Source organism: Capra hircus, chromosome 9, assembly GCF_001704415.2.
Source record: "Capra hircus breed San Clemente chromosome 9, ASM170441v1, whole genome shotgun sequence".
In the NCBI taxonomy this organism is placed as follows: Eukaryota; Metazoa; Chordata; class Mammalia; order Artiodactyla; family Bovidae; genus Capra; species Capra hircus.
In genome coordinates, this window is record NC_030816.1 from 10,764,099 (window position 1) to 10,777,741 (window position 13,643).

At 39.9% G+C, this 13,643-nt stretch overlaps 1 protein-coding gene across 7 annotated transcripts in view; it reads right to left on the reverse strand.

Annotated features, from left to right (window-relative positions):
• The window catches only part of SNAP91 (synaptosome associated protein 91), a 170,285-nt gene that overhangs the window by 13,377 nt on the left and 143,265 nt on the right, over positions 1–13,643 (reverse strand). For all 7 annotated transcript variants that reach the window (XM_018052935.1, XM_018052934.1, XM_018052936.1 and 4 more), the window contains 2 exons: positions 11,885–11,915; positions 10,905–11,016 (listed from right to left, as the gene is read on the reverse strand). In XM_018052935.1, the coding sequence (XP_017908424.1) occupies positions 10,905–11,016; positions 11,885–11,915 (143 nt within the window). The remainder of the gene's footprint in view (positions 1–10,904; positions 11,017–11,884; positions 11,916–13,643) is intronic.

Sequence of the window (13,643 nt, forward strand, 5' to 3'; positions counted from 1 at the left end):
TGACAGAATGTGGTCCACAGGAGAAGGGAATGGCAAACCACTTCAGTATCCTTGCCTTGAGAACCCCTGGAACAGTATGAAAAGGCAAAAAGATAGGACACGGAAAGATGAACTCCGCAGGTCGGTGGGTGCCCAATATGCTACTGGAGATCAGTGGAGAAATAACCCCAGAAAGAATGAAGGGATGCAGCCAAAGCAAAAACAACACTCACTTGTGGATGGTACTGGTGATAGAAGCAAGGTTTGACGCTGTAAAGAGCAATACTGCATAGGAACCTAGAATGTCAGGTCCATGAATCAAGGCAAATTGGAAGTGGTCAAATAAGAGACGGCAAGAGTGAACATTGACTTTCTAGGAATCAGCGAACTAAGACGGACTGTAATGGGTGAATTTAGCTCAGATGACTATTATATCTATTACTGTTGGCAGGAATCCCTTAGAAGAAATGGAGTAGCCATCATGGTCAACAAAAGAGTCCGAAATGCAGTACTTGGATGCAATCTCAAAAACGACAGAATGATCTCTGTTCGTTTCCAAGGCAAACCATTCAGTATCACAGTAATCCAAGTCTATGCCCTGACCAGTAACGCTGAAGAAGCTGAAGTTGAACAGTTCTATGAAGACCTACAAGATCTTCTAGAACTACCACCAAAAAAAGATGTCCTTTTCATTATATGGGACTGGAATGCAGAAGTAGGAAGTCAAGAAACACCTGATGTAAAAGGCAAATTTGGCCTTGGAGTATAGAATGAAGCAGGGCAAAGGCTAATAGAGTTCTGCCAAGAGAACACACTGGTCATAGCAAACACCCTCTTCCAACAACACAAGAGAAGACTCTACACATGGATATCACCAGATGATCAACACCGAAATCAGATTGATTATATTCTTTGCAATCAAAGATGGAGAAGCTCTATACAGTCAGCAAAAACAAGACCAGGGGCTGAATATGGCTCAGATCATGAACTCCTTATTGCCAAATTCAGACTGAAATTGAAGAAAGTGGAGAAAACCAATAGACCATTCAGGTATGACCTAACTCAAATCCCTTATGATTATACAGTGGAAGTGAGAAATAGATTTAAGGGACAAGATCTGATAGACAGAGTGCCTGATGAATTATGGATGGAGGTTCGTGACATTGTACAGGAGACAGGGATCAAGACCATCCCCATGGAAAAGAAATGCAAAAAAGCAAAATGGCTGTCTGGGGAGGCCTTACAAATAGCTCTGAAAAGAAGGGAAGTGAAAAGCAAAGGGGAAAAGGAAACATAGCCCATCTGAATGCAGACTTCCAAAGAATAGCAAGGGGAGATAAGAAAGTCTTCCTCAGTGATCAATGCAAAGAAATAGAGGAAAACAACAGAATGGGAAAGACTAGAGATCTCTTCAAGAAAAGTAGAGATACCAAGGGAAGATTTTCTGCAAAGATGGGCGTGATAAAGGGCAGAAATGGTATGGACCTAAGAGAAGCAGAAGATATTAAGAAGAGGTGGCAGGAATACACAGAAGAACTGTTCAAAAAAGATCTTCATGACCCAGATAATCATGATGGTGTGATCACTCAGCTATAGCCAGACATCTTGGAATGTGAAGTTAAGTGGGCCTCAGGAAGCATCACTATGAACAAAGCTAGTGGAGATGATGGAATTCCAGTTGAGCTAGTTCAAATCCTGAAAGATGATTCTGTGAAAGTGCTGCACTCAATATGCCAGCAAATTTGGAAAACTCGGCACTGGACACAGGACTGGAAAAGGTCAGTTTTCCTTCCAATCCCAAAGAAAGGCAATGCCAAAGAATGCTCAAACTACTTCACAATTGCACTCATCTCACCCACTAGTAAAGTAATGCTCAAAATTTTCCAAGCCAGGCTTCAGCAACACATGAACTGTGAACTTCCAGATGTTCAAGCTGGTTTTAGAAAAGGCAGAGGAACCAGAGATCCAATTGCCAACATCCCCTGGATCATGGAAAAAGCAAGAGAGTTCCAGAAAAACATCTGTTTCTGCTTTAATGACTATGCCAAAGCCTTTGACTGTGTGGATCACAAGAAACTGTGGAAAATTCGGAAAGAGATGGGAATACCAGACTACCTGACCTGCCTCTTGAGAAATCTGTATACAGGTCAGGAAGCAACAGTTAGAACTGGACATGGAACAACAGACTGGTTCCAAATAGGAAAAGGAGTACGTCAAGGCTGTATATTGTCACCCTGCTTATTTAACGTATATGCAGAGTACATCATGGGAAACACTGGGGTGGAGGAAGCACAAGCTAGAATCAAGATTGCCGGGAGAAATATCAATAATCTCAGATATGCAGATGACGCCACCCTTATGGCAGAAAATGGAGAAGAACTAAAGAGCCTCTTGATGAAAGTGAAAGGGAGTGAAAAGTTGGCTTAAAGCTCAACCTTCAGAAAACGAAGATCATGGCAATTGGTCCCATCACTTCATGGGAAATAGATGGGGAAACAGTGGAAACAGTGTCAGACTTTATTTTTCTGGGCTCCAAAATCACTGCAGATGGTGATTTCAGCCATGAAATTAAAAGATGCTTACTCCTTGGAAGAAAAGTTATGACCAACCTAGACAGCATATTGGAAAGCAGAGACATTACTTTGCCAACAAGGTCCATCTAGTCAAGGCTATGGTTTTTCCAGTGGTCATGTATGGATGTGAGAGTTGAACTATAAAGAAAGCTGAGCACAAAAGAATTGATGCTTCTGAACTGTGGTTTTGGAGAAGCCTCTTGAGAGTCCCTTGGTCTGCAAGGAGCTCCAACCAGTCCATCCTAAAGGAGATCAGTCCTGGGTGTTCACTTGAAGGACTGATGTTGAAGCTGAAACTCCGATACTTTGGCCACCTGATGTGAAGAGTTGACTCACTGGAAAAGACCCTGATGCTGCGAAAGATTGAGGGCAGCAGGAGAAGGGGATGAGACAGAGGAGGAGATGGTTGGATGGCATCACCGACTCAATGGACACAGGTTTGGGTGTACTCCAGGAGTTTGTGATGGACAGGGAGGCCTGGTGTGCTGTGGTTCATGGGGTCGCAAAGAGTCAGACACGACTGAACGACTGAACTGAATATCATATTTAAAGTCGAATGACTGAAAGTTTTCTCCCTAAGAACAAGAGAAAGAGATACTAGGAGATCTAGTCAGTGCAATTAGGTAAGAAAAAGAAACAGCATTAAAATAAGAAAGGAAGCATAAGTGTATCTCTATTTGCAGATGACATCATCTTATATAGAGAAAATCTAAGTAGTCACAGGCAAAAAATCATCAGAGTTAATAAACAAGTTCAGTACAGTTGCAAGATAAAAAATAAATATACAAAAATCAATGTGGTGTTCAGACTAGCAATGAACAATAAAAAATGTAATCACAAAAAATTTAATCTATAACAGCATTAGAAATAACACACTTAGAAATAAATTTAACAAGACAGTACAACACTTATACACTGACAGCTATAAAACATTGTTGAAGAAATTGAAGACAACTTGGAAAACAGACATCATCTAATCTATTAAGGACTAGAAGACTTAATATTGTTAAGATGACAACACTTCCCAATTCGCTTTATAGATTCAGTGTGATTCCTATCAAAATTTCAATCCTTATCAACTTTAACTGCTTCTCTTGGAAAAATGGACAACCTGAACCTGAAATTTATATGGAAATCCAATGACCCAGAATAGACAAAACAATCTTGAAAAAGAAGAACGAATTTGGGGGACTCACACTTTCTGGTTTCAAAACTTACAACTAAGCTACATTTGATCAAAACACTGTGGTACTGGCATAAGGACAGACACACAGATCCATACAGCAGAATAGAGAGTCTGGAAATAAATCTACATATCTACGGTCAACTGATATTTGAGAAGACTGTGAAGAATATTGTTGAAAAAACAGCATTTTCAACAAATGGTTCTCGGATTAACTGGATTTGCGCATGCAACACAAACAATTTGGACCCCTATCTCATACCACACATGAAAATGAGCCTAATAGGTCAAAGACCTAACGTAACAGATAAAACTATACAACTCTTAGAAAGAAGCCTAGGTATAAATCTTTAAGACCTTGGATTAGGCAATGGTTTCACCAAAAGCACAGGCAACAGCAACAAAAATAGATAAAATTGGAGTTTATCAGAATTTAAAACTCTGTGCATTAAAAGATACTATCAAGAAAATGATGACGACTCACAGAATGTGAAAAAATATTTGCAAATCATATATCTCATAAGCATCTAGTATCCAGAATAATAAAGTTCCCTTAGAACTCACCACATTTCTCAAAAAAAAAAAAAAAAGGATATACAAATGACCGTTAGGCACATGAAAAGATTCTCAAGATCTCTAGTCATTAAGGAAATGCATATGAAAGTCACAATTGAAACCCTATGCACTGATGGTGTAAATATATAAGATGATGCAGCTGCTGTGGAAAAGTCTGTCAGTTCCTCAAAAATCTCAACAGTCACACAAGTCCTGGCATTTCCATTCCTAGGTATATTCCCAAGAAAACTGAGGACATATATCCTTACCAAAGTTTGTATACAAATAGCAGAAGTACCTTTCATAATAGCCAAAACGTGGAAACAACACAAATGTCCATTCATTAATGAATGAACAAACAAAATGTGGTATATCCAAAGAACAGAACTGTCAGCCATAAAATTATGAAGTACTGTTACATGCTACAACACAGATCAACCTTGAAAACATTAGGCTAAGTGGAAGAAGTCCTGCACATAAGACTCCCTAGTGTAGGATTCTATTTATATTAAAAATCCAGAAGAAGCAAACCCATAGAAACGGTAAATTTTTGGATATCATGGAATAGAGAAGCAGAAAATCGGGAAAGACCATGTTCCTCTTTGGGGTGATGAAAATATTCTGGAATTGTAGAGAATGGTAACAGTTTTACAACATCAAAAAAATACTAAAAATCACTGAATTATACACTTTTAAAGCTGTAACTTAATGTTACACAAATTTATCTAAAACATTTCTTAAAAGAAAGAAAATACTGAAGGGTAGCAAAATATCCCCCCAATATGTTTTTTGGCGCAAGGATTCTTATGAGCCGATTATTTTGAAGAACAGCAGATGCAGGTGGAGCCCTGAGAACAGTAGACATTGAACTTTTGTGAGGTGTGCTTAAATTTACAAAGGAGATCCCACTGAAGGGTCAGTACCAGGAAAAGTGGGATGACTAAATCACAGGAGAATCTCTTATCAATAGAGGAGCCATTGACTTAAATGTAAAGAACGAATTTCCACAGTCATTCTACTTCTTTCTTCATTTCTGGCGGGGGCTGGGTCTTTGTTGCTGCACGGGCTCTTCTCTAGCTGCGGCAAGCGGGGGCTCCTTTCCAGTCGCAGTGCGCAGGCTTCTCATTGCAGTGGCTTCTCTTGTTGCAGAGCACAGGTTTCAGGCAGTGTGGGCTTCAGTACGCGATTCCCAGGCTCTAGAGCACAGGCGCGGTGGTTGTGATGCTCAGTTGCTCTGTGGCGTGTGAGACTCCTTGGGTCAGGGATCAAACTCCTGTCTCCTGCACGGGCAGTCGGATTCTATACCGCTGGGCCATCAGGGAAGCCCTGTATAACAGACCTTATCTTTGTTGACCTGCTTTTCCTGGTAACCTCTCCATTAACTGGCCACCCTATATTTTTCTTTCTTTTGTTTTTAGCTGAAGATGGTTATTTAAGCCAGTGGCTTAGACCACTTCAGGGAGTTACTCATTTTTCCCTTTGGTATCTCCCATGTATATATGAAGCATACATGTTAACAAGTTTCTGTTTCTCTCTTGTTAATATGTATTACTATAGGAGTCTCCACTAAGAACTTAGAAGGATAGAGGGAAAGTTATTTTTCTTCCTCTATAAGAGAAATATTATATTTCAGATTCACTCTATTCATTATTTTAACAGTCTAGGGGTAGGCTACTCACCAGACCAAGAATTGTATCACTGATTGGAACTGCTTTATCAGAATTGTACCTTACAATAACAATTGTATTTTTTTACAAGAATTGTATCATTAGGGTTATCAAAATAAAATGAATCTGCAGATATTCCTGATCAAATAAATGGGTCAAAAGTTTAAAGAGAGTCTAAGTTTGTCATTTTCTTCAAATGGTAGATTAACTCAATAATTTATCCCCTCAATATTATTTATCCTAAGGTTTAAAAAATTTTCTTTTTAAATCCTCAACAAAATGTTTCACCAACAGACGTATAAAGGTAGCTGGTTTTAGGGGCAGAACTATGGCCTACAAAATGCACATATTTCTGAGTTGCAAGTACCTTCCTAGTTTGTCTGATGGAAACTTAGCAGGTCTGTTGTGCTCAAAACTAGGAATGAATAACCCTATTGAAGGCCATGATAGTATGCCAGTCCTGTTAAAGCTTTTTAGATCTAATTTGGGTGCTGTCATCTGAAAAATTTTAGAGTTGCACCTTTAAGCAGCATTTAAGGGGAATTTAAACAAACTGAGAAAACTAACCTTAGCTCTTGTCTCTTAATAAAATCTATAAAACGCAGCAGAAGGGTCTTCACCCTGACATCCGCCCTTTCATGTCCTACTCAAAAACAAAGGCCTGCAGATTAATGGGGAAACCTGCAAACCCTCCCTCATTGCTTCTGAAGCACACATCTCAGCTCTCTCTCCTTTTTCTTGACTGTCCTTAGAAAAAGAGACTCAAACATATTTAAGGAATAGAAAAATGCAAGAGACATTTTATGGGAGAACTGGGGTGGATGCAAGCCAGAGAAACTCAGAATGATTAAAGTGAAAGCAAGCCAGAATTTTGATTGGGAAGTACAGTTCTGCAGTAAATGGAGCAAATGGTAGTAAAGTTTTGTGACTAAGTGAGGGTTAACAATGAAAAAATAACTGCCTTCATATTGCTGCCTAAAACATTAAGGAAAATAAAAGAGACAGAACTACAACTCTGTTTAGGCAACTCTGCCCTCCTAAAAGATTACTTTTGTTGTTCTAATTTCTCTTTCCACAGCTGCTGTGGACATTTTATGCTAAAGTCTACTGTCTTTAACTTTCTTGAGTTTCATTATTAACAGTGTAAAGTTCTCTGCCTCATAAACAAAAATAAGGTGTTTGGGGGTTTAAAACAAATGAAAATGTTAATCTCAGTCTCCAGGATGCTGCCTGCCAACCAGATAACTGGTGGCCTCGTGGCCCTGAAGAAGCAAAAGAGTTGTTCGTTAAGTATCTGATGAATTCGTAACTGTGTATGGCTAAAATCTTCATCTTAGGGGAGGTGATGGTCAAGGAAGCTCTCCAGCTCAATACTGTCTTTAAAATACTTTTCCCTTGTTCCCCTTCAGGGATAATGGCCTCATTACTCAGCAAACTGCCCTATATAGAAACCTGGCAGCCAGTGTCTTGCTGAGTTTGTTCACAATAATCCCCAGTTGAGTGGATTCTGCCTGAGACTTTTCTTTCTTATCTTACTCTCCACCTCTGACTCCACACTTTTTTTTTTTTTTTCACCTATGGTTGATCTGCCAGATGTCAGCATTCTCACCACCTTTCCCTCCACTCCCCTATCTTCTTCTTTGACTTTGCTATCACCATGACTGTTTTTTAACTAACCAGTTAAAAAACACTGAATGGGGGTGGGTAGGTGGGAAAGAGGTCCAAGAGGGAGATATCTATCTATCTATCTATCTATCTATCTATCTATATATATATATATATACACACACACACAAAGCTGATTCACTTTGTTGTACAGTAGAAACTAACACTACATTGTAAAGCAACTATACCCTAACTGGAAAAAAAAAAAAAAAAACAAAACCCAAAACACTGAACAGCTTTATCTTGCTGATAAGAGCAACACTAGATCCTCAGCATCCCAGTTGTGTCCGACTCTTTGTGACCCCATGGACTGTGGCCTAACTAGGTTCTTCCGTCCATGGGATTTTCCAGGCAAGAATACTGGAGTGAGTTGCCATTTCCTTCTCCAGAAGATCTTCCCAAACCAGGGATTGAACCCAGGTCTCCCACATTGTAGGCAGACGCTTTACCGTCTGAGCCACCAGGGAAGAATATAAACGACTTAGGACGGCAAATAAGATCTCTTTAATTTTGCATAGAAGAGAATAGAAAAATGAGCTCTTCTAATTCGGTGATGATAATATAAATTATGATTTCTTGACAATATGCAGTATTAACAGATGTATAAGATGCGTTCTGAAGAAGCTTTTTCTTTCTTTAGGGATTTTATTCAGAGTTATTGAATCTCTCTCCCTCTACCCCCAACACTGTTTTTGTATTTAAGAATGTAGTGCAGTTGAGGGATGGAGTGGGAGTTTGGGGTTAGCAGAAGCAAGCTCTTACACAGAGAATGGATAAACAACAAAGTCCTACTGTACAGTACAGGGGACTATATTCAACATCCTGTGATTAAACCATAATGGAAAAGAGTATGAAAAAGAATATATACATATATATGTATAGCTGAATCACTTTGCTGCACAGCAGAAATTAACACAACATTGTAAATCAACTATACTTCAAAAAAATAGACTAAGAAAATAAAGAATGGAATGCAGCTGCCTAGGCCCAGAGTGCTACCTGCTTATGGTCTCAGCATCTATGTGGGCCACCAGACACATGCTTGGGGTCACAGAGTAACAATTATGCTTCCTTTTACCTTCAAAGAGCACTAGTTTGCACAATAAATTATATGGTTATCCTGGGCATGGTGGTGGTGGTTTAGTCGCTAAGCCGGGTCCGACTCTTGGACCCCATGGACTGTAGCCTACCAGGCTCCTCTGTCCATGGGATTCTCCAGGCAAAAATACTGAAGTGGGTTGCCATTTCCTTCTCTAGGGGATCTTCCTGACCCATTAGTTAGTTAGTTCAGTCGCTCAGTCGTGTCCGACTCCTTGCGACCCCATGAATCACAGCACGCCAGGCCTCCCTGTCCATCACCAACTCCTGGAGTTCACTCAGATTCACGTCCATCGAGTCAGTGACGCCATCCAGCCATCTCATCCTCTGTCGTCCCCTTCTCCTCCTGCCACCAATCCCTCCCAGCATCAGGTCTTTCCCAATGAGTCAACTCTTCGCATGAGGTGGCCAAAGTACTAGAGTTTCAGCTGTAGCATCATTCCTTCCAAAGAAATCCCAGGGCTGATCTCCTTCAGAATGGACTGGTTGGATCTCCTTGCAGTCCAATGGACTCTCAAGAGTCTTCTCCAACACCACAGTTCAAAAGCATCAATTCTTCGGCGTTCTGCCTTCTTCACAGTCCAACTCTCACATCCATACATGACTAATGCAAAAACCACAGCCTTGACTAGACGGACCTTAGTCGGCAAAGTAATGTCTCTGCTTTTGAATATGCTATCTAGGCTGGTCATAACTTTTCTTCCAAGGAGTAAGCGTCTTTTAATTTCATGGCTGCAGTCACCATCTGCAATGATTTTGGAGCCCCCCAAAATAAAGTCTGACACCGTTTCCACTGTTTCCCCATCTATTTCCCATGAAGTGATGGGACCGGATGCCATGATCTTTGTTTCCTGACCCATAGGTCAGTTTGAAAGAGATGGGTAGTTTTCTACCAAGTATCCTTTGAAATGGAACCTTAATTATTAAATTAATTTATTATTAAATTATTTAAAATGGAACTTTACTTATAGATAAATATAAAAATGGCCCTCTTAAGCACTGTTTTGGACTTCCCTGGTGGCTCAGATGGTAAAGTGTCTGTCTACAATGCGGGAGACCCGGGTTCAATCCCTGGGTTGGGAAGATCCCCTGGAGAAGGAAATGGCAATCCACTCCAGGACTACTGCCTGGAAAATCCCATGGACAGAGGAACCTGGTAGTCTACAGCCCATGGGGTCACAAAGAGTCGGACACGACTGAGTGACTTCACTTCACTTCAAGCATTGTTTTATGCAAAGAAAGATTTTAAAAGGTAAACATCCAGATATAATAGGCAATCTTCTCATTGTTATCTTTTGGAAATCACTTCTTAAAATTAAGTTCTTTCAGACTTTGAACTCACCAAAGTCAGAGAGTATTAGTCCTTGAGTTTCCTGCTCTCTTACAAACACCAGGGGGTGGAATGGGGAGACCAGAGGAAGTGGGTTTTGGAAACCAAGTCTGAAAAGATATTTTCCTATAGAAACTACCACTTAAGTTGTAGTTCAATTAATAATAATAGTATTGAAAACAAAAGTGTTATTTCACAATTGGGTCTAACTCTTTGCAACCCCATAGACTACAGCCTGCCAGGCTCCTTTGTCCATGGGATTCTCCAGAGAAGAATACTGGAATGGGTTGCTATTTTCTACTCCAGGGGATACAGAAATGAGACCTATTTAAATTTCATAGGAAAGGTGGTGATAGTAGTTTCAAATTTAAAAAACAGTGACAAGACTTCATAGGGTTTTTAAATGAAAGTTCAGGTACACAATAGAAAACAGCTCACTCTTTCTGCTAAGAATAAAAGTCTTCATTATTTATGACCATCAGGAAATGTGGGCAAGAGATGTGATAAAAACATAGATAAAGATCAATGGTATTACATGTTTCAAAATATTGAAAATATTGAAATATCATTTCTATAATTATAGAAATAAAAAACTAATGTTTGAAAAAGTATAAATACTATTTTGAAATACTTAAAATAAAAAGCTAGGTCATAATCTTTAGTAAATATAAAGTCAATGAAATTTGCCTTTTGGTAAATATTGCATCTTGGTAAATATTGTATCTTGCTCCATTTCTTCAACACGGATCATGAAGTACAACATCAGTAGCAAAATTCAACAACATGCTCCCTGCTCCATACACCTGGAAACTGGCACAGTGCCTGCACCACCCTGGCCTCTGGAAGCTACGTACCAAGGGTGCGCTGGGTGGAACGCCTGCTGACCAGGTGGCAGGGGCTACTTTCGGCTGCCAGTTGGCTCCCCCAGTCAACTTCTTCTCTCCAGCATTCCACTGAAGATCTCCCCTAAAATCAACCATGCAAAACACACACACACAATCAGAAAAGAACAGTATGTGGCTCCATAAATGTTTATTTTTATTTGGGGTCAAGAAGTAATAAAGAGAATGGGATAAAACAGATGGAAGAGTCTTACCATATTGTATCTAAGAGAGCTTAAGAATATTTGACAAAAAAATCAATAAGAGTTTTGACCTCAGTGATAACAGGAATTTCCTGTCACTGCTCATGGAAAAACGCGCCACAAAATTCAACTGAATTCATCACTGGTTACAAAAACTTCCAAGTAAGTCATAAATACTGTGTCTGTGTATCCTTTGCTGAACTGATAATGAATCCATGATGGCACTTTCTGGATCTTAGTGGCTTCAACAGAAGGTTTCACACAGTTGAATCATGACTACCACCTGCCTTCCAGTGATTATAAGATTATATCTATTGTTATATGCATCCCAATTTCAGAGATGTTGAAATATGCATCTAAAAAAAGTGTACATTGTCATTTTTACTATTCTTCCTCCATGAGACTCCATGAGACACTTTCTAAAATCAATGTTAGTGAGGAATATTACAATGAATCTAGAATTTAAAGCTATTAAAGTATTCAAACCACAATTCCCAAGTATTTCTAGATATAATTTAGTGTGAATCTGGAGACTGAAACAGATTATTCCTTTTCATTGAAGAGTCAATAGTGGAATAGAGATTCCAGTAGAATAACAACAAAAACAAAAACTGACGATGAAATAAAAACCAATTTAGAAGTTACCTAGCCTGAGAATGTGTAATACTCCATTAAGTACAAAGTTTGATAGTCTCAAACAAGTACAAATACACTGTCATAAGAAAACCAGACAGTTTCAAAAATACTTACTTTTTGGATGTGGTACCAGAAATTCCAAGATCTATAAATGGATAAGAGAAAAAAGAATTTAAATGTCTATACTCAGCTTAAATGATATGACATTTAAAAGATCAAAGAATCAGAGGTCTAAAAAAAGCCCATATTTTGCATGCAAATGACTGCATTTAGTTTTACAGAAGAGAAACCACTTTAGGAAACATATTCACAAGGCCAACATTTTCTTTCACTTCACGTTATTCTTAAGGATCAAACTTTCAAGGCAATCGGTATTCAGAAATGTGTGAACTTAGGAGGCTTGAGATTGCTATCTTAGGCCTGCGTGGCTGGGAACTTGGCTAATATAAACTGTTCTCTGTGCTCAGTGGCTAGGTCATGTCCCACTCTTTGAGACTCCATGAGATTTCCCAGGCAACAATACTGGAGTGGCTTGCCATTTCCTTCTCCAGAGGATCTTCCTGACCTAGGGATGATTAGCCAGCAGGTTCTTTATCACTGAGCTACCTGGGAAGCCAAACTGTTCTCTACACTGAGATAATACTTTCCTAATGATAAGCGTGGCTCAACTGTCTGAACTGTAGAAGCAACTAGGTTTATGCTGAAAATCTGCTTTCCTTTCAGGAGACTGGCTGGTATTTTGGTACATGTTAGGCAGAGTGCCTACAGGATGAGGATCCAATAAAAGCCTTGGATGCCGAATCTTTATAAAGGGCTTTCCTGGGAAGAAAACTGTGTGTGTTGTTGCATGTTTGTGTGTTCTCCCACTCTTAGTGAGGAGAGAGCATAAGGAAGTCCATGTGTGGATTCTTCTGGACTTTTCCCTTGAGGATCCAGCTGTGTATCCTTACGATTCTGCTGTAATCTCAGCTGGGAGTACAGCCATGTGCTGACTCCCTTGGGTCCTTCTAGTGAATCTACGAATTATGTGAGTTGTCTTGGCAAATCCTCATCCAATGGGTTAATACAATCTGCTTTAATCTCAATTCATTTACTACTACAGCAAATATTTACCGAGTCCCCATATGCCAGGCACTGTTCTAAGCACATGAGATAAGCCAGTGATGCAAATAAAGATCCCAGTCCCAGAGGAATTTGCATTCTCTTGGGGTGAGATGGATGATAAAACAACAAAATAATAGAAGAGTATATAAGCTACTAGAGGCGATACAGTGAGCCTATGGAAAAATGAATATGAAGAACAGGGTAAGAGAGAGCTGGTCGGTTAGGCTGAGAGTGGGGGCAGACAGGATTAAATAGGGTGCTCAAAGAAGCCTCATGGGGTGAAGCTTGTGCAAAGCTGCACAGAGATCTGGGGAAGAGCTTTCTAGGCGAGTCACCTGGTACCCTCTCTGGTGAATGGTGACTGTATGTTTAACATTTCCAGAAACTGCCAAATCACTTTTCATGGCAGCCGCTCAATGTTATCAATACATTCTCCCCAGCAATGTTCAGTTCAGTTCAGTCGCTCAGACGTGTCCGACCCTTTGCAACCCCATGAATCGCAGCACGCCAGGCCTCCTGCCATCACCAACTCTTGGAGTTCACTCAGATTCATGTTCATGGAGTTAGTGATGCCATCCAGCCATCTCATCCTCTGTCGTCCCCTTCTCCTCCTGCCCCCAATCCCTCCCAGCATCAGAGTCTTTTCCAATGACTCAACTCTACATGAGGTGGCCAAAGTACTGGAGTTTCAACTTCAGCATCATTCCTTCCAAAGAAATCCCAGGGCGGATCTCCTTCCGAATGGACTGGTTGGATCTCCTTGCAGACC